The sequence below is a fragment of the Silurus meridionalis genome, chromosome 7 (genome assembly GCF_014805685.1).
Source record: "Silurus meridionalis isolate SWU-2019-XX chromosome 7, ASM1480568v1, whole genome shotgun sequence".
NCBI classification, from domain to species: Eukaryota; Metazoa; Chordata; class Actinopteri; order Siluriformes; family Siluridae; genus Silurus; species Silurus meridionalis.
The window spans coordinates 3,081,062-3,102,161 of NC_060890.1; the positions used below are offsets into that span (position 1 = coordinate 3,081,062).

Genomic DNA, 21,100 nt, shown 5'->3' on the forward strand with positions numbered 1-21,100 from the left:
GGTCTGTTCACTATTAGTTCAGGGATGTAATTGAACCTTCGATTGATTCACTCAATTCTGCTGACTTGGCATTATTTTTATTAGAGCATTCAAACGTTTTAGAAATCGTCACACAAGCTGCTCTGAGGACAGAATTATATTTTAATACATTGATTTAGGGTGGTTTTGGAAAGTATTTAACCCCCTTCAGTTTTAACTGGTATGCATTTCCTTTATAATGGATTACATTTGATTTCCCTGCTGTTAATCCACAAACAGTAACCAATAAGATTCTGAACAAAAATCTAAATCTGCAATGGAAACGGAGACCATTTTTAAGGACTGGTTTTTGGACTTTGTCAATGTTACCGTGACACTTGGCTGATATAAATTTGAGAGTTTTTCTTCTCGTTTGAGTGTTTTGAGTGTTTGACTGGTAAATGTGTATTGTTGCAGCTGTATGTGGACCAGGACGAAACCCCTCAGGCCATGTATGAGGTACTTGCAGACTTTTTACTTGAAATGCACACGGGAGAAAATACGGAAAAGAAATACAGCTTGTTGGTCCTCTCGCTCCTCCAACACTTCATCAACAACCTCAAATGTCCCGAGGCTACATTTAAAGGTAGAGTTGAGTGATTTTGATTAAATCCTGCGTTTGTAAAATTGTGAAAACTGCGTGAGATGGTGTTTTGGCCTCTGACATTCATCCAGGATTGTTATTTGTGTTTTAGATGAACTCTGGTGGAACCCTGAGAAGCTCGACATGAATACCTGCTGTTACCTGCAGCTGCTGTGCCACCTGTTTGACACAGCGGTGTCTGGGGCTAGTCAGGGACCCTTGACCTTCAGTTTTCGAGCCCTCTTGCATTCCTTATTTGAGGTACTTATTTAAGTTTTAACATTGCGCTTGAAGCAACACCTCACCCAAAACACACCACTCAAGCAGACGTAGACAGTAGTTTTGGTTTTGGAAGGAGTGTGTGTGGGGCAATGATCCAAAAAGCCATCAACATAACAGTGTATCACAAAAAGAGCATCGTATCTGATATTAAATAAACGAATGTGCTATGGACGTTAAAATGAACAAATCTAATCTAATAAACTAATTCTTGGCAGTAACAAACATCAGACATATGAACTGGCTCTTCTGTCAGTGTTTTTGAGGTGGATGACAGCACACGCATATGATATGTGTGGAAAAAAGTGCTACACGGAAAAGTCCAGTAGTTCAGTGACAGTAGAACTTTAGTACAGCTCTTCTTCTGCACTGACCCCGAAAAGCTCTTCGGCTCTTTTCACTGCTACTCTCTGCTTTTCTAAATATTTAATAGGGGAAGTGGCAGGAGGAGCTCAGTGCACTTCTGATCCGGAGGTTTCATCACCACAATGCTGCCACTGCTGGGCCCTTGAGCACGGCCCCTAATCCTCAACAGTTTAGCTGTATAAATAAATAAATATCATTGTATGTTGCTCTGGATAAGAGCATCAGCTGTAGGCAGGTAGGTAAGTACGGATGATTAAGTAGGTAGTTAAGGAAGGTATGGTTAGATTAGATTAGATTAGATTAGATTAGATAGATAGATAGATAGATAGATAGATAGATAGATAGATAGATAGATAGATAGATAGATAGATAGATAGATTAAGTAGGTAGATAAAGAAGTTAAGGAGAGGAAGGTAGGTTAGGTAACTAGTTAAGGAAGGTAGGTTAGGTAGGTAGATTTCTCTTTTGTCATTGCACAAGGTACAATGAAATAAAGTTTAAGTCCTTAAGGTGTATAAAAATAAAATATGATAAAGTATAAAAAATATAAACATTAGCGATCGTTAATATATGGTATTGCGCATTCAAAGGCTTTTTATATATATATATATATATATATATATATATATATATATATATATATATATATATATATATATATATGAGAGAGAGAGAGAGAGAGAGAGAGAGAGAGAGGTTGTGATTGGGAATAATTGAATACGAGGCCTGTGAAGTGTATAAACACAAGTGTGTGTAGTGCAGATAGATTAAAGCATTCACTGATCGTGTTTCTTCATGTTCTACACTCTAATGGCTTTGGGGTAAAAACCTTTTTCTGCCTTTAATGAAAGTTTTACTGTCCATTATTTCTCTGCATCATATCTCTATCAGTGCTTGCAATGTAATTGTTTTAATACTTAATGCTACCGATTTACTAAATACATTTATTTTGTGCTTTATTTGGGTTCTCAGGTCCACCTGAGTGACCCTGAGCATCTCTTTAAGTTTCTGTCTCTGCTGTGGGGCTACAGCAGTAATCTTAGCGACCAGTTAGAGATCCGTGTGACAGCGTTGTTGCAGACACAGGCACTGTATGTGGGCAAAGTTCTGCTGACCACTCTCCCCGCAAAAAAGCTCAAAGTCCTGGTCTCACCTTCTTCACCAGGTACAGAAACCTGAACCAAGACAGAACACATCTTTCTTACAGAGAGCACCTGTTTGTTCTGAATGTGAGGTTTCTGTTTTGCTGCATGCAGTGGTGCCATCGCTCTTGGGATGTCTGAGTTGTGCTGTGAGGGAGGTGAGGAGAGCAGCCGTGGCAGTGTTGCAACCACTTGCAGGAGTCGTCACCTCTCCATACCACCCTGTGTTAGAGAAGCTGCTCGCATCGGCTGAAGAGCTCATTGCTGATCCAGCCTACCTCACTCAGGTTGTCCACTGCTTGATTCTTACAGATACTGTACATAAATCAATGTGTAATAATAATGTCAATACCTTAATGACTTATAAAGAGCTGTATTTCTTTCCCTTTAAACGTACCTGGTTTTCTCGTAATCATATTCATTTTACATTCTGCTTACTGATTGGGTCATTTTCTGACCTCAGGCACTGTCTGTACTTTACGACGAAGCCGTTTCGATGACTGGAAAGAACAAAAACAAGCTGCTCTCAGCAATAGAGCAGCTTTTACACTGTGTGAGATCTCCTGACTGCCCCAGCTACATGGCCAAAGTATTGCTGCGAGCACTGCAAGACGTAAATGGAGAGGTATGAGCGATTGTTCTGTGTGTGTGCATGAAGCCAGATTTGCTGACTAAGGGCTTTGAGATATAAGTAGAAAAGAGGCCACTAAAAATCCAGGAGATGTTCTAAAGTTCTTCTTTTTATTTTCCCTGTCTGTCTCTCGCTCTATCTTCAGTATGTTTTGGCCAATCTCCTCCCATCCATCGAACATTTGATGGAGCAGTGTGCTCCAGACACTCCAGTTTTTCTGCCAGATGAGGCTCTGTTCCTTCAGTTGCTTCTGGGCAAGTACAACGAAGCTTCTGCTCCTCTACTTGTTCGAGATGCTAAAAGCCTGGAGCTTTTTATCACCGCAATGGGCAATTCCTCGAAACCCTACTCACACATGGACAGTTTTCAGATCATTGCCATGGAGCAGGTAAGGAGTCTACTACCTGGATTTAACTCATTAAATAGGTGAGATCCATTGTATAATTACTGCAGTCATTTATTTGTTTCAGCTGTTGTGTCATTGATTCGCCTCTAGGGGCTGCTCTAATACTGTATAACGCAACATGGAAAAAACTATCGGTATGGATTTCCGCTGTGAGACGATTAATCTGCAAAACCAATGAATCGGTCGACCTCTACAGCTGACTAGCCGAGTTTACTCAATGACCAGGGCATATTCCAAGAGGATAATTCCATTATTCCTCATGTTCAAATTATGAGTGGTTCAGGGAGCCTGAGGTTACATTTACACACTTTGCTGCAATTTGCTGCCACTGAGATCAGACCTTAACCCTTAATTCTTTGAGTTGCACGCTCTCATCAACAACGCAAGATCTGGAAGGCAATAAATGTAGTGATGGTCATTTACATAAGCTTAACAAAAAGGTGCCGCAGGTAATATGTACCGTAATCGGATGGTACTGTGTATGGATTTTTTTTGACCAGGCAGTGTATATATGCTAATACGTCTGGGGCAAAATCCCAGTCCTAATGCCCTACTCTTATATCCAGCCTTTAATTCCCAGAATGCAATGTTGCGTATGTAAGTCTGCTCGCAGTGATTTTGATGAGTTCATCCTAGAACTCGATGATTTTTCTCTGAAATATTTACTTTCTGTGGGTTTGTCATTTGTTTCACCTATAAACAAAGCATCATGCAGGTCATTGAGTTCTAGTGCTCATAGTTTTCCCATGAAAACTTGTTAAATAAATTCAAATGTTGGTGGGAAAAATAGCTTTGTGCTCATTTTGATGAGAATTTGGATGCATGTTTTGGTCCTGTTCTAACACGAGACTTGCACCAGCCAATAAACAGCCTCAGATCATAAAACAATCACAATCACTATAGAAAGTAGAAGAAGAGGTAGAAGATAGGAGAGGGTTTCAGGTTTCCATTGCTTTCTCTTGAATGTCAAAACGTTTGATTTTGTTCACATCTGACCAAAACACCCAATTCCACTTAAATTCCAGTGATGTTTCTGGAAATTTTGTTAGATGTTTTTTTTTTTCCAGCTGTATTAAGTTGTCGGAGGTGTAATGCTTCTAAAACCGATCCATTTTACTAAAAAGTGATCCTAAATGAGTTCTGCTTCTTCCGAACTCAGATCACTAAGCAGTTCTTTATGGCCCTGGGAGACGAGAACATTCAGCAGAGGATTCTGGGAGTGCTTTTCGATCTGCTGGTGGACAATAAAAACCCAACTTGCTCTCAGACCATCAGTAGTGTCTTCAAAGGGGTACAGTTTATTTCATCTTTACTGTTCTGTGGTGGTGGTTTAATTTTTTATCCGTCTCTTATAGCTCTTGTATGTCGGTTTCAGATTGCTGTGGATGCAGAGTTGGTAGCAAACGAACTGATGCCTATTGACAAGCCAAAAATATCAGTGAGTGTGCAGCAAACTCGCCGGAGCAAGGTCCAGCCCAAGTGAGTGACCAACTTGAGCTCCTCCACTGGCCTGGATGACATTAAACAGTTAGTCGAACATACTAATGTACTTATTCCTTCCAAAAGGAAAGCACAGGATGCTCCACCAGATGCTGGAGAGGTGTCCTGGCCGAGGGTCACCTTTATTTTGGAGCTTCTACAGCACAAGAAGAAGCTAAAGAGGGCTCAGATGTTGGTGCCAGCTCTTTTTAGTCTTCTCTCCAGGTACAGCCATATACATTAGAGGTCAAGTGAGTAATCGATTTTGCCGGCACCGATGGTTGATTTCTGGAACTATCAGAAATCTGCAGAAATCCATACCGTTAGTTTTTCCGGCTTTCGATTCACTGTCATTACAAGAGCGCCCTCTAGAGGTGAATCACTGACACCAGCTGTTTGTTTTTACACGTGCTGCACAGAGAGCATGATATTATATTTATTCCCCTTGAAATTTTTATAGAATGAATAAATACAATTATATAATCAATATATTATATAATTATATTATTTTATATATTATTTCATTTAGCACATTTTCACTAACATTTTGTAATAAGGTTCAGCCCTTTTTTTTTTTTTTTTTTTTTTTTTATTATCCAGCATCCATTTTAAAAACTATCGCTCGATTATCAGTAAGTACGACCCAACCTGGGCATCAGTACCAGGAAAATCCTCCATCAGTCGACCTCTAATATACATACATAATTGCTTTAATGGCTTGCGATGCAGTGGTGGTGTTTTGTAGGTACACTCTTTTTAAGGTCTCCTACTTTGGTAAGAACATTGAATAGAAACCTGCTTGTTTCCAGTAGCACAAATGTGACTTTTTTCCTAATCGTTAATAGAACTGTTTGGATATAATGGACATGATCTTTCATTTGTTACTCTGCAGATGTTTGGAGGTGTCGACTGAGCAAGAAAATATGGAGTACACCAAACAGCTTCTCCTCAATGTTCTCCTCAATGTCTGCCAGAAGCTCTCTCCACAGGGTGGACCAATCAGCAAGGGTATGCATGTGCACACCTGTCTGCTTTAAGGATCCATTTAACCAACTTACCTGATATCAAATTCATCCCAGTTCCTCTGTGGTTTATTAAATTACAGACATCTTGGATGAAGATAAGTTTAGCGTAGAGCTTGTTGTTCAGTGTGTGAGGACGTCGAACACGCCTCAAACGCACCACCATGCGCTGCTGCTGCTGGGAACTGCAGCCGGCATCTTCCCAGTGAGTAATAAACACACGCATTAGGGTGACTGTAGAGATCATAAAGACTGCTAATGAGACTCATTTTGTTTTTGCTGTTCAGGAGAAAGTTCTGCACAACATCATGCCAATATTTACTTTTATGGGGGCCAACATTATGCGCCTTGATGACATCTACAGCTTCCAGATCATCAACAGGACAGTGCAGATGGTCATCCCGGCTCTGATTAATGTAGGTGGAAACCATTTTGGTTCTTGTGTCCATAATGGCCCTTGGGTAGTGGATATCGGTTTATAGTCAGTGGTAGAGGTCGACCGATTCATTGGGGGGGTTTTTTGGCGTTTTTTTTTTCCCCCGATTAATCAGCATCGATAGTCGATTGCTCGGTTTTCAGCAAAAAATCCTTACCAAGATTTTTTATCAGGTAGCTTCTGTTGCTTGAGCGCCCTCTAGAGGCGAATCACTGACCCCACATGCTGTTTGTTTTTACACGTGAGACTGTGCGCAGGTTTTTTTTTTTATTATTATTCATATAATTGTATTTGTTTATAATTAATATATTTAAATTTATTCCATTTAGCACATTTTCATAATTCTGTACTATTGTTCCATAGAGCGTTTTTTTTCCAGTATACATTTAATCAGTCGATTAATCGGTTATCGGCAAATACGATCTCACCTAGCTATCAGTTTCTGTCAAATCTATTGGTTGACCTCTGGTCAGTAGGTCGCAGCTATTGCTATTTTACACAGCGTTTGTAGGTGTGTAGCTTTCGCTTTTTGGAGTGATCTGATGATCTTTGACTTGAGGTTTTACACCCGTCGCTTCTCTTTTGTCCTGAAGGCTCATGGCGGAGGGAGTGCTCAGCCAGAGGGGCAAATGCAAGTCGTGGTGACGCGTATCATCCACGTTTTTGTTGACGCTCTCCCACACGTTCCTGAGCACAGACGTGTGCCCATTCTCAAGCAGCTACTGGGCACACTGGGGCCTGCACATTTCCTCTGGGTCTTAATGCTGCTCCTGTTCAAACAACATGCCACCAGTGGTGCTACCAGCAGCACAGGACCTGAGAAGGTAAAACTCTTCAGTGTCTCCTACAATGATAAAATACTGATGCCAGTAATAAGTAATATTCCTCTAACGTTTACTAACATTATCCTGTTTTGGAAATTTGTAGTTACCCTGGTTTATTCTTTTTATTTGTCACGTTTCTTACTGGAAAACGTTTTTTTGTTTTTGCTTACATCAAGCAGTTTGCCGTTTGTGTTACTGTGTTTGTGCGCTTTTGCAAATGACTTTCCAATAGTATGTGAAATTTTGGAGGTAAGTGGACAGGGACGTTCATCACGTGACCATTTATAGTGCACTGTTTAATACACTAAGTAAAGAAGTGCCACCTCGTGTCATTTTTTATTTTATATATTTATATTTTAGCAGTTCTTTTTGGGGTCAGTTAATCTGTCCCTTTTTTCAGAGTCGATCCACATGGTTATTCTTTTTAGTTTTACCCCCCCATGTTAACCTCGGCGTCTGAGGGAGAGGTGCTCATAGAAAGAGGAGAAAACCTTGTGGATTTACTAAAATAAATAAATAAATAAATAAATAAAAGCTCTGCCAGTGAACTGACCCAGAAACAACAGGGACAAATGGGCAGAAAACGGTGGGATTTATTTGCAATGAAAGGGCAACACATGTAAGAGAGAATATATTATATATATTATAAAACAAGACGAGAACAAAACTGAAAAACAGTGACTAATCCCCTCCTCGTAATCTATCCGAAAATGAAATGAATAAATAAATGCTCTATCCAATGCTACTCTCTCTACCACAGAGACATACACCAGGTGGCGTTCTCTCTCTACCCATTTTACAGAAGAAAACCCTGCATGTGTGCTTTATGTTGGACGTATTTCCTTCTTACTTCCCCTTGGAAAGGAGAACTCGAGTCATGAGCAGTGACCAAAAAACTATAAGTCACAAACTCAACCCCACCTCTGTGCAGGTCTCCGGAGTCTTTAAATCCGGGGTTCTGGCTGTTTCCATCGAGATCAGATTGATCAATGGCAAAACAATCTGATACGAGAGTGGAATTTGTTTCGTTTTTATTTGTAGAGTGCTTTTCTCAAGTTTGTTTCTTGCAGTGGTGGACAGTAATGAAGTAAATGTAATTTGCTTGTGATTTTAATTGGAATGTAATTTGCAAAAATGTTATTTGAAAGCTTTTTTTGCGTATCTACTTTACTGAACTATTTCCATTCGAAGAGAAGTTTACTACAACTTTTTAACTGCATTTTAAAATCAAATATCTTTATTCAACTACATATTGTGAAATCGTCCTTTTATATTTACGAGGATAAAAACGTAACTGTTCAAACCAAGTCACCAATCAGAGTCGAGCGCACGCCGTTTGGTGTATTTACTGATCAACAACATACAGTCCAGTGTCAGTTTAACAGTAAGCAGAACATTAAGAGAGGAAGAAATGATGAAGAAACTCGAGACTCGAACTCACCACAACACACGTGACCTCATTTGCGCAATTTTTCTCAAGTAGTTGAAAAGAAGGTTTTGGGCTCATTGTAATCTTTATAGAAATCCATCAGTGTTTGACTCATTAATCTCATTCTATTAATAAATCAGTGTGTTGATTCACATCAACTGAGTTGATAAAGCAAAGTGACAATAAAACATTTATAGCCATAATAAATCATAGTACTTTGGATACTTAAGTACATTTGATGGCAAATTCTTTTGTACTTTTGCTGAAGTGAAAGTTTAAAGGGACACTTACCGTAATTTCCGGACTATTAAACACACCCATATATAAGCCGCACCCACTGAATTTGACAAAGATTTTTATTTTGAACATAAATAAGCCGCACCTGTCTATACTGAAACTAATGATCTTTACACAGGCTTTAATGAAAGACAGTGTCTGTTACACGGCTTGTATCTAAACAGTAGCCTACCAAAAGTCATTGTTCACTGTCTTCCTCCTTCCTTTCACAACTATTTCTCTCGAGAGTTTATCTTTTGGCATCGTCATGCGTTTAAAAATCACCATCGGTGAATCTTTTCTCCCGATGCTGTGCAGCTCAGAACACAGGTGAAGTGCGTTTTCATGCCCGGTTGTTTTCAGCGTGACAAATGATTCGCATTTCCTGTAGACAGTCCGAGTGAGCGGCAGGTCAAACGTCAGAGGAACATCATCCATATTTATGATGTGGTGCGGCCCGATTCAGTGGGAGCGCATCTGATTTAATATAAAGAGTTTCATTGGTTCACCTGAACCCGTTCTGCAATTTTATTGGTCTAATGCTATGGGGCTCAGTTTTTTGGCTTGAAGTTTGTGAAACCAGGAAAAACCCAGGAAAAATACATAAATTAGCCGCATCATTGTTTAAGCCGCGGGGTTCAGAGGGTGGGGAAAAAGTATCGGCTTATAGTCAGGAAAATAAGGTATTTTTACTGGAGTCACATTTTACCTCATTTGGGTGACACGGAATGTCCATTCATTACAGCTTATCATTGTTAAGGTGTGCAGTGAGTGGTGATTAAATGCAACATGTGGTCCTGAGAACATTGTAACAGACTGTTGATATTAATTACAGTCCAAATCCATCCTGAAAGTTCTGAATAAAGATATAGGATATTTAAAGAGCGTGGTCGGGGGACGGGACTTGCCCAGCTATAACTGGACACAGCAGGAACGTTCGAATAAAACTGCAGGTTTATTGTAGAAGATCTTGCTGAAGGATCTAACTGTGTTTCAGGAAACAGCACTGGAGCACGATCAAGAGTTCTGGGGATTGCTGTGTTGCGAGTTTACAGTTCATGAGCAGCTTACAACCCTTAATAAAATTCTACACTTCCTTATGACCCTCCCAAAAGAAAAAGAGGACGGTAAGTGCCCCCAAAACCCCCACCCCATTTATCCAAACCTTTTAACTAACAAATACGCAAACAGGTGTAAAGTGACTACTATGCTGTGATGCTTAAGAAAATGAACAAAAGTCTGTATTTTGCATGTTGCAGTCCCGGAGCAGAGACGGACAATACGAACAATACACAAAAACCCTGAGGAAAATGCTGTAGATTTGGTTTTTAACGTAGAAGCCCATAGTGGAAAAGAGCTCCGGCATTTTAAGTTCCTGTCTGTGTCCTTCATGAGCCAGCTTCTAGCCTCCAGCAGCTTTGTTGGAAAGGTAAGGTGTTTCTACACTGTCAAATCTCCCATAAACATGGTTAAACATAACGTCCTATAGGATGGAAGTTAGAGATCTATTGATACTGGATTTTAAGTTGATAGCGGGGCTAAGTTGGATCGTACTTGCCGATAACCAATTAATCAACCGATTTCTAAAATAGATACTGAAAAACAAACATAACATTCCATGTAAAATAGTAATGAAATCTATTACAAAAATAATTAAAAGTACTCAATCAAATAATGTGCTAAACCAAATAATTCTATGACTTTTTGTTGATAGTCTTTAGGTAATAAGGTAACATGCTACAAAAGGTAACACTCCAAATAAAAAATAGTTACTTCCAAAATTAATAAAAAGACACTTCAAATAAACAGCACATGATGTCAGTAATTTGCCTCTAGAGGCCACTGTCGCACTGTATAACGCAACCTGGAAAAACTATCAGTATGAGTTTTTCTGATAGTTCTCACAATCAACCAACAGTGCCGGTTACTCTGCAAAACCGATGAATTATTCGATCCTTTAGATAACAGTTTATTTTTGTTTTATTTATTAATCTAGGTGGCTGATTGTGAGGATTTAACCGACAGCTCTCTGCAGGAGCTTCAGCAAAGGTTAGTATCTGTGAGAAAAATTCTTCAGTGCAGTAATGCAGATCGTTTTAGAGTCTGGCCACAGCATGTAATCATGCGCGTTATCTTTATGATTGCTTTCTAGCCTGTTGGAGAAAAATCTGCAGTACATCCACACTGTGGCTCAGTGTGTTGAGGAGAACTCGGACAAACCCACAGCCAAGTTTTGGAGAGCACTGCTTAACAAGTCCTACGACGTTTTGGATAAGGTACAATCAGCATGTCAAACGTAAACTTTGTGGGTTCTATTCTGACCCGAGAGCAGGCTTGCTGAACTTTACACATTTTTGCATATTTAACATACGAGTATTTTCCTATGATTTTGTCGCACAAGACCACACACTGCTCATACACACTTCAGTCTACAGTTGTTCGTGTGGGCAAGTATTTAAGTATTTTTCAGGAAGAATTCGTTTTACACCACAAGTCCTCCTCACCCCAGGGGTTCTCTGTGTTCCTGTTCAGCATTAGCAGGTTTGCAGTCATGTGTTGGCCAGGTTGTGTGTGTGTGTGTGTGTGTGTGTGTGTGGTGCATTTCTCAAAAAAATTAATACAAACAGCACAAAACAATGGATTATTTAAATGCTAACTTGATCACTCACACAAGATCGTCAAAATGGTCAGTGATGTTTTTTCAATATGACGGCGCACGGTTTCAGAATCTCCTACAGTTTGAAATACAAAGATTGAAAATGCACGAGGCTGAATTTCTTCTGTTCGGCATCTACGGGTTTCAACAGCACGAGTGACTACATGATACAGACGTCGAAGAATTTCAGAAACTCTCCAAAGCAACCGAGTAAAAAAAACGGTAACATCCTTGTCTTCTCTGAAGGTGAACGCCCTCCTCCCTACCGACACTTTCATCATGGTGGTGCGGGGCCTGATGGGTAATCAGCTGCCGTCAGTGAGGAGAAAAGCAATGGAGCTGCTGAACAACAGATTACAGCAGAGGACTCAGTTGGAGGAGAAGCAGGTACGCACCAACGTGGTCTTATTGGATTTTAGGGCTGTAAGTTCTAATGAAGTGTTTCATGCACACGCACAGTTTTAGGGACTTCACTGTAGCTGCATTGTCTGTATCCTCTGTTTAAGGTGGATGTGCTGCTGAAACTGATTGATGACCTCTTGAGCATCGTGGGACGGGGTTGTGGCCAGACTGAAGGACAAGAAGAAGAAGAGCAAGCCATTAACCGGCAGACAGCCCTGTATAGCCTAAAGCTGCTGTGCCGCAGCTTCGGGAGCCAACACCAGACGAAGTTCTTACCCGTCTTGAGTCGGACGGTGGAGTTGGTGGAAAACACCAAGGAAGAAAGAAATGTTTTGAGCAGCGCTTTGCTCTGTGTGGCCGAGGTCACTAGCACGCTGAAGGCCCTCGCCATCACCCAAGTTCACAGGTACAAAGCACCAAATGGAATTTTTTTATAATTACTTGCATAATACATTTTTAATGAAGTTTTGTTCATGTTTGTTGTTCATCAAAAAAAATTGTTCTGCATATCAATTAAAATTCATGGCATTTGGCCGACGCCCTTATCCAGATCCAGAGCCACTTATATGTCATTCATACCACTGAGCAGCTATAAGGTTAAGGGCCTTGCCTAGGGGCCCAGGAGTGGTAGCTTGATGTGGCAGGGATTTGAACTCAAGATCTTCAGACCCAAAGCCCACTGCCTTCACCACAAAGTTACCACCTCCTTCATTCTGCTTGTTTTTGAACATGTCACAAAGTGTGCTAACATTTTCACTTTAACACGTTACTGCATTAGAGCACTTTTTCCATCACCATTAAAATGACCTGACAAAACATGAAGAAGGAACCTCGATAAAGAACCCCGTCCTCTCCTGGGTGAACGCAGGGCAGTGAAATTATTGGTCTTTTCTCATTCACAGCTTCAGTGAGAATCTTTTTTTTTTTTTTTTTATTCAAAGTTTTTAGCTGCATGTCTTTAGCATCCAGCTGAAGTTATCCACTGAAAACTAAATGAGACTTGAGCTTCGGTGGTTTTCCAATAAGTAGAAATGATGCGAGTCCAGTCCACAGGAGTAAAAATGGTTCCGTCCACAGCAGCGCCCCTGCTGGCCATCCTCAACAGCACCCGAGTGTTTCTCACGTGAAGGAAACTCTGAGCAAGTCCATGTTAAATTTCGCTACAGTTTAGGGGGAAGAAATGCTTTAAGTAAAATTGCTTGTCGTTTCGATGTTGAATTATTATTATTATTATTATTATTATTATTATTATTAACATTTGTGAACATCAATAGTTTACTTTTTTTTTTTTATAATTTAAAATAAAATGCCTGCTACATGTATCAAATAAATAGAATGTAGAATAGAATAAATCCAATTAATGCAATTATTCATGAAAACATTCCTTTCATCCCTCGTTCATTCACTCCCTCGATATGTGAAATTGGCGGAATTTCTTGAAGTTGGACATAAAACGCAAAGGAATCCATATCACTAGAATGTTAAAAACATTGGCAATGACAGGATGTCATAGATTTCGCGCATAATCGACATGGGCAGTACACATCACGTACAAGAAGTGCATTTCCCAAAGTCGTGTAACGTTTCTGTACGAATACGTGCACCGTTACACCCCTACCTTAATGGCTGGTTGCTTTTTGGGGTTTTTACTAGATATATATTATATGATATTGAGATTTTTTTTATTGTATAATGTATCTGTCATTACTGACTCTATCTTGTTTATTAAGTGTTTTTTTTTGTTGTAATAGTTACTCTGTGTGTTTGTGTGTTGATAAGGTTAATGCCAGCGATTCTACAGGCCCTGAAGAAGCGTAAGGATCTTCTGTCTACAGAGGTGTATCTGTTAAGTGCAGTTACAGCCTTACAGAAAACAGCTGAAACTCTCCCTCATTTCATCAGCCCTTACCTGGAGGACACTGTATCGCAGGTAAAGAACATACAGAAATCTGTGGACTGAGCAACACACAGGAGCCCCGAAACCTTTACAAATAATTGATGATGAATTATTCTGTCGAGTCTCTACCCAGTGCAGTGTGTATTCATTATGCCTTTGTTGAGCAGGTAGCACATCTCACAGGGGTTGCTGAGCGTCTCTCCACCTGCCCTCAACTGACTGTTAGACTCTCCTCCTGAGTTCCACACTCGCAACCAAGGTGCCCCCAAGGGTTCTTCTGCCCACACTGGCACGGTGCTATAACAGCATGGTGGACTCTCAGCAGGTTTGTGTGGAGATAGAAAATTAAATCTTAAAAATGTAATCATCTGTTACACCGCTAAAAATCCTTTATTTGACCTTGGGGTGTGTGTGTGTGTGTGTGTGTGTGTGTGTGTGTGTGTGTGTGTGTGTGTGTGTGTGTGTGTGTGTATATAAACACCAACCAGGCATAACATTGACATTATAACATTATGAGCAGTGAAGTGAACATCACTAATTATCTCTTCATCATGACACAAGTTTGGGGGGGGAGGGGTTATATATTAGGCAGCGAGTGAATATTTTGTCCTCAGAGTCGGTGGAGGAGCAGAAAAAATGGGCGAGTATAAGGATTTGAACAAGTTTGACAAATTTTGACGGCTAGACAACTGGGACAGAGCATCTCCAAAACTGTAGCTCTTGTGGGATGTCCTGGTCTGCAGTGGAATCTATCAAAAGTGCTCCAAGGAAGTAACAGTGGTGAACTGGCGACAGGGTCGTGGGGGCCGAGGCTCAATGAGCGGTCAATGGGGCACGACTGTTTCATCAGCAAAAGGGAGACCAACACATTATTTAGCAGGTGGTCATAATGTTGTGCCTGATCGGTGTGTGTGTGTGTGTGTATTTGGGCTGTCAAAATAAACACATTAATAGCATGTCAACGCAAACTCATTTAAACGGTACTAATTTTATTAACGCTCGATTAATGCAGCGCACGTTTCTGTGACTATTTTTATTCCAAATATAAATAAATATGAGGCGAATTTAAAACCTTCAAACACAACACACATTTATTCACAACGTCCTTTTTTCAATTAGATATAAAATATATATATACAGTAAAACCCCGTTGTACGAGCATAATTCGTTCTTAAAAATTGCTCGTATTTCCATTTGCTCGTACTTTTGAACTGATTTTCCCCATAAGAATGAATGTAAAAGTGATTTAATCCGTTACGAGATCTCATTCGATCGCTTATTTCTGCACTTAAAAAGTATTTGTAGCCCATTTTAACAAACAAATACACCGCAAATTTCTTACCCTTACACCCTTATTACCCATGTGATAGTGGTTGATTGCGAGTGTGAAACGCGCATCACGCTCGTAACTCCTCGGTTTCCATGGTAATTCTATTCAATTTTCGTTTTCACAGCACCATCACTGATTTTATTGGGAGACATTTTTCAAGATTTCTAGTGAAATAAAATTATAAAACTAAAAAAAGTACAGTTTTTACTGCACTGAACAACGAGAGCGACCGAGTGATACGTCATCAACTAAGCCACTGATGCGACCCTCCGCAGAAAACGGTGAACCGGCAGCGTGGGTTTGCTCGTGCCTTTAAAATGTGCTCGTGAAACAGGGTAAAATTTGGCGAGCGAGGTCGCTCGTATCTCCATTTGCTCGTACTATAGGTTGCTCGTACAACGGGGTTTTACTGTATATAAACTGCACTGAAAATTCTTTTTAATCACTAAACACTTGTTTTACTGATGCGTTAAGTCTCAAATCCGCCATGAAGCACAAATCCGGCAGTTAAAACCGTCCGTGTGGAAACATAGCGAAAGTTCGCGTTCTCATGATTTACGTAATTTAAAACACCATCATTACTTTTAAAACATTTACTTGAATATTTTGTCTTCATGCACTATGTTGAGTTTGGTTTCACTAATAATTAACATACATTTGCATAAAGCATCCATAATTGTCCATGTTGATTAGAGTATTAAACACGTGAATAGTATTCATTTAAGGTACATTTAAAGCAAATTTTAAAAAAAATGTGCAATTGAGACAATCCATATTTTAATGGATGAAGAGCCCAAATATATATACATACATACATACACATGTGCATCCCTCACATTTCAGCAAGCACTTTATTATTTCTTCTCAAGGAACAATACGATAGAAATAAACATTGGATATATTTTAGAGTAGTCAATGTGCAGGTTGTATAGCGGTACTGATTTACTGTCCTCTAAAAATAACTCAACATACAGACATTATCAAAATATCTGGCAACAAAAGTGAGTACACAGTAAGTGAACATGTAGAAAAAGTGTGTCCAAAGTGTGAATATTGTGTTTGAACACCATTGTTATGTAGCACTGCCTTAATCCTCCTGGACATGGAATTCACAGGTTGTTGCTGGGATCCTCTTCCACTCCTTTATAATGACATCACTGAGCTGCTGGATGTTAGACACATGGTGCTTCTCCACTTTCCGCTTGAGGATCCCCACAGGTGCTCAATAGGGTGCAGGTCTGGAGACATACTTAGCCACTTCTTCACCTTCAGCTTCAGCAGGGCAGTGGTCCTCTTTGCGGTGTGTTTGGTGTCGTTATCACGTTGGAAAACTGCAGTTCGGCCCGGTTTCTGAAGAGAGGGCATCATGTTCTGCTTCAGAAAGTCACAGTACATGTTGGAATCCATGTTTCCCTCAATGGACCGCAGCTCCCCAGTACCAGCAGCACTCATGCAGCCCCAGACCGTGATGCTACCACCACCTTGCTGCACACAATCTTCTCACAAGGGCATCGCCCCACATGCTGGACACCATCTGAGCCAAACAAGTTTATGGTTCTAGTAACTCATGCTCTTCAGATTTTCTTCAGCAAATTGTTTGTGGTCTTACTTGTGAGCAGCTTTAGAAGAGGCTTCCTTCCGGGACGATGGACATGCAATCCAAATTGTTGCAGTGTGCTGCGTACGGTCTGAGCACTGACAGGCGGATCTTCTTCTACTGCGACCTCTAAAGCAATGCTGCAGCACCCATGCGTCTGTGTTTTGAAGCTCCACCACCTGACACACAGCAGGAGGACTCAACATCTTTAATGGATCTTTGTGAGGTCCGAGTGGAACCCGTCTTGGAAAACCTCTGTATGACCCTGATCACTGCACTGTAACTCAGTTTCAGGGTGATACTGATCTTCTTACAGCCTCAGAATCTTTGTGGAGAAAAACAATTGAAATTCTCAGATCCTCAGAGATCTTTACCATGAGGTACATGTTGAACATCCAGTGGTCAGTATGAGAGATTTGTACTGAAAGCACCACATTTTAACTGCTCTAATACAAGATACACACATTTGTCTGGTTTTGTCAAGCAAAACACAAAAACATGAACATGATGAATAGGACGTGTGTCTTTACACCACGTACAGCTGTTATTACTGAGGGTCTACTCACTTTTGTTGTTAGTTATTTAGACAATAATGACTAAGTTGTTATTTTCAGAGGATAATAAATCTGTACTGTTATACAAACTGCGCATTGATACTCAAATATATCCACGTTTTATTTCTATATTATTGTCCCTTGAGAAGAGATAATAAAGTGTTGCTGAAATGTTAGATTTATTTATTTATTTACATTGCTAGGGGTTAGGGTTATTTGCACCTTTGGTTAGATGATAACTGCAATTCATTGACGCTGTATTTGTTGTCTGCACAATGACAAAGTGGAATCTAATCTAATCTTTTCACTGGTTTAGCACCATCTTCATCCTCTGATGAACATCCTGAAAGAGCACATTGGACATATGGAAAAGGATGAGCTCAACTCCCACCATTCAGAACTTACCTCCTTCTTCTTGTCAGCATTGGACTTCCGTACTAAACACCATCAGGTAAAACCTCCTCAGAGCATTCCTCATTAATGCTTAGATAAGTTTGGTCGTTCTGGTGCAGGATCTAATGGGAATTATACAGTGAGTGAAGCCAGGATCTGATTCCCTCATCAATAAGGGGAAAGATAATGAATAGACATTCTGTGCCACTCAGATAAGGATGGGTTTCATCCTCAGGGAGTTTTTTCCCCTTTGTCACAAATCAGCACTGGCACACTCATCATGGATAAACTTTATAAGCTCTTGATCTCTGTAAAGCTGCATTGGGACAATGTCTGAAAATAAAATTGAATTGAATGAAATGGAATTGAATATAGGATCATGGTGACTAAAGCCCATGGTGTGTTTGAACAGGGAGATCTGGAAAAGACGTCTGAAATCGAGGGCTGTGTCATAGACTGTCTTCTTGTGATGGTAATGAAGCTTTCTGAGGTCACATTTAGACCACTATTTTTCAAGGTAAGCCGAAAGCTCACACTCTACTACCTGCTGATCTTATTAAATAGTTCAGTTAAGAAAATACGCAACCTGTTTTTTTTATGGCAGCTTTTTGACTGGAGTAAAACAGAAGGAGCACCTAAGGACCGAATGTTGACCTTCTGCAGGCTAGTTGATTGTATTGCAGACAGACTGAAGGGCTTGTTTGTACTGTTTGCTGGCCAGCTGGTGAAACTATTTTCAGACCTTCTTCGCCAACTCCATACTGCCCACACTGGTAATTCTCTTTTTAACGACACTTTCTTCACCATTTGTAAATACATATACATATATACATATATATATATATATATATATACTTTTTTTTTTGTTTCTCTCTCCATCCCATCCTCTTCTTTTTATGCTTAGTATGGACCAGAGTACCTGAAAATCATACTTGAGTAAAAGTCACCAATTCCAATACGATTTAAGTAAAAGACTTGGAGCATGTTATTTAAAAAGTAGTTGAGTATTTGACTAAAATTTAACTTTTTAGGCTCAAAGATGCACAAGTCCTCAACACCAGGACACCCGTTAGTGAAAAGCCAAAAGAAGTTGATTTGAGGTTTTATTTCCTAAAATACAAAACAAATTGAACACTTCAACACTGCATTAAACAGCAACACAACAACCTCTTCAACACACCAGAATAAACCAAAGATTGTTCAAAAAATTTATTTAAAAAAAGGCAAAGTAGCAATCTTTAATAAAAAATAAGCCACGGCAGATGAAGCTGCCAAGCAAACTGTAATCAGTAATGTCATTGTCAGTTACAATATCTGCAAATAAATGGACATTCGGTGCAACCCAGATGCATCTATCGAATCCTAAAAGTAGTTGACTAGTAAGAAAAAATCCTTAATAATCACTAAAACTAGAAAGCTGCCAAAATTTACCTCAGCAAAGTACATTTACTCAAATAATATACAACTCTGGTATAAACATGCTAAAATAAAGTACTAATGTAGTTACTGGACATGTTTAGTTTAGTATTTACCAAACATTACAGAATTGTTCATCCAAACAAAACTACATTTCAGATTGATTGAATTTAGTTTTGCTAATTATAAGGTTCAGGTCTTCACGTGGCACACGTGTGTAAATGTGTATATTTAACCTCGTATGATCTCCTCGCAGACAAGGCCTTCTTTGAAGATGAAGATGATGCTTTGCAGAAGAGCAGTCTTTTGCTGCAATATACACTGGACTGCCTCCATAAGATCTTTCTGTATGACACACAACGATTCATCAGCAAAGAAAGAGCAGATACCCTCCTGGTCCCTCTGGTAGATCAGGTGGGTTTTACAGCTTATTCATTTTTAGGTATTGTCTCTGTATGGATGATTTATTTTTAATAGCTCAGCGAATGCAGTACAGTGATTATGCACTCACATATTCATGTTGTCCACTGGCAGTTGGAGAACATGTTGGGCGGAGAGCAGGTCTACCAGACCCGAGTCATTCAGCACTTGGTTCCGTGTGTAGCCCAGTTCTCTGTTGCCATGGGTGATGACTCTCAGTGGAAAGTTCTCAACTACCAGATCCTGCTGAAAACACGGCATAACAGTCCCAAGGTGATGGAAACAAGTAGCACGATTCCTGTTGCCACACAATCATAAAAGAAAGTTTAATGGATATGTATAAATAATGAAAGTGTTGTGGAATGAAATATGCTCACAGCTTTTGTTCGCTTTTCTTCCAGGTGCGCTTCTCGGCACTGCTGACGTTGGTTGAGTTGGCAAGCAAACTGAAGGAGAACTACATGGTGCTTCTACCAGAGAGCATCCCGTTCCTGGCTGAGCTAATGGAAGGTGAGCCATGAGTGTGTGTTTAAGCCAAACTAAGGGAATTGCTTGTTTTTTTCCTCTGAAACTTTGTCAAGTGCACAAACACAATGTGCTCTCATATCCCAGTTTGTCTGTGTTAATTCAAATGTAGTTGTACTCAAAAATACATAGTGTCTTTGGGCTCGGAGGGGGTGGAAACATAAAAAAAACTGGTCTCAGGCAATCAACCTTAGTTTTCACTGTTCTGCTTCCTCAGATATTTATTATAATAATAATAGTAATAGTTATAACCATCACGTTGTTATTATTATTATTATTATTATTATTATTATCAGTATATCTGATAAAGGTGGCTGTGCTCTGATTTGTGTGTCAGGATACACATTCTTTGTTCCCTCATGTCATTTCTAAATCTCAACCCGTGAATGTGTCTTGTCTCTGTAGATGAATGCGAGGAGGTGGAACACCAGGTGCAAAAGACTATTCAGGAGTTGGAGACGATCCTGGGAGAATCCTTGCAGAGCTACTTTTAATACTCATATCTGACCGCACAAAAGAGACCACTTTGAATTATAACTTGAGCTTCAGTGGCCTCTGTGTACACCTTATACAACAAATGATCTTTTGTGCACTTCTGGTAAAAAAAAATAAATAAATAAAAATAATGTGACATCTGAATTGCATTGTTCTGTATTGTTTTTTGGCAGTTTATGAAGCAACAAATCCAGACGATCGTCTCGAATAAATTCTAAGAACTATGATTTTGTTCTCTTTATTATTCCATGCCAAACCTTAGCATTCTTACTGTGTTCACACCACCCAGAAACACCAGCGTGCAGTATCTTGAGTCTGTAGCATGTTTACACATTAGCTGTAACCTTTACACATTAACTTTTGCAGGCTCCTATTGGGCCTTTGATTCCACTGATCAGACTGAGCCTGGGTCAGCGTGCTGCAGGACTGTAGTGGCGTTTCATTTTGGATTTTAACCCTTACATTTACAAAGTATGCTTTCATAAAGCTTTTCAAAAAAATTGCTAAAGTTTATTCTATAGAAT

At 39.8% G+C, this 21,100-nt stretch overlaps 1 protein-coding gene across 1 annotated transcript in view; it reads left to right on the forward strand.

Annotated features, from left to right (window-relative positions):
• The window catches only part of heatr1 (HEAT repeat containing 1), a 32,143-nt gene extending 11,423 nt beyond the window's left edge, over positions 1-20,720 (forward strand). Inside the window, 29 exon segments of the mRNA XM_046854192.1 lie at positions 436-604; positions 714-862; positions 2,219-2,411; positions 2,503-2,675; positions 2,852-3,013; positions 3,165-3,407; positions 4,585-4,716; positions 4,801-4,904; positions 4,992-5,129; positions 5,797-5,912; positions 6,010-6,131; positions 6,214-6,342; positions 6,956-7,186; positions 9,889-10,018; positions 10,151-10,320; positions 10,888-10,940; positions 11,044-11,167; positions 11,794-11,934; positions 12,054-12,355; positions 13,729-13,879; positions 14,014-14,077; positions 14,080-14,171; positions 17,644-17,778; positions 18,133-18,237; positions 18,325-18,493; positions 19,393-19,550; positions 19,671-19,829; positions 19,958-20,066; positions 20,487-20,720. Coding sequence (XP_046710148.1) covers positions 436-604; positions 714-862; positions 2,219-2,411; positions 2,503-2,675; positions 2,852-3,013; positions 3,165-3,407; positions 4,585-4,716; positions 4,801-4,904; positions 4,992-5,129; positions 5,797-5,912; positions 6,010-6,131; positions 6,214-6,342; positions 6,956-7,186; positions 9,889-10,018; positions 10,151-10,320; positions 10,888-10,940; positions 11,044-11,167; positions 11,794-11,934; positions 12,054-12,355; positions 13,729-13,879; positions 14,014-14,077; positions 14,080-14,171; positions 17,644-17,778; positions 18,133-18,237; positions 18,325-18,493; positions 19,393-19,550; positions 19,671-19,829; positions 19,958-20,066; positions 20,487-20,575 — 4,212 coding nt within the window. The 3' untranslated portion in view covers positions 20,576-20,720.
• The last annotated feature ends 380 nt before the right edge of the window (positions 20,721-21,100 follow it).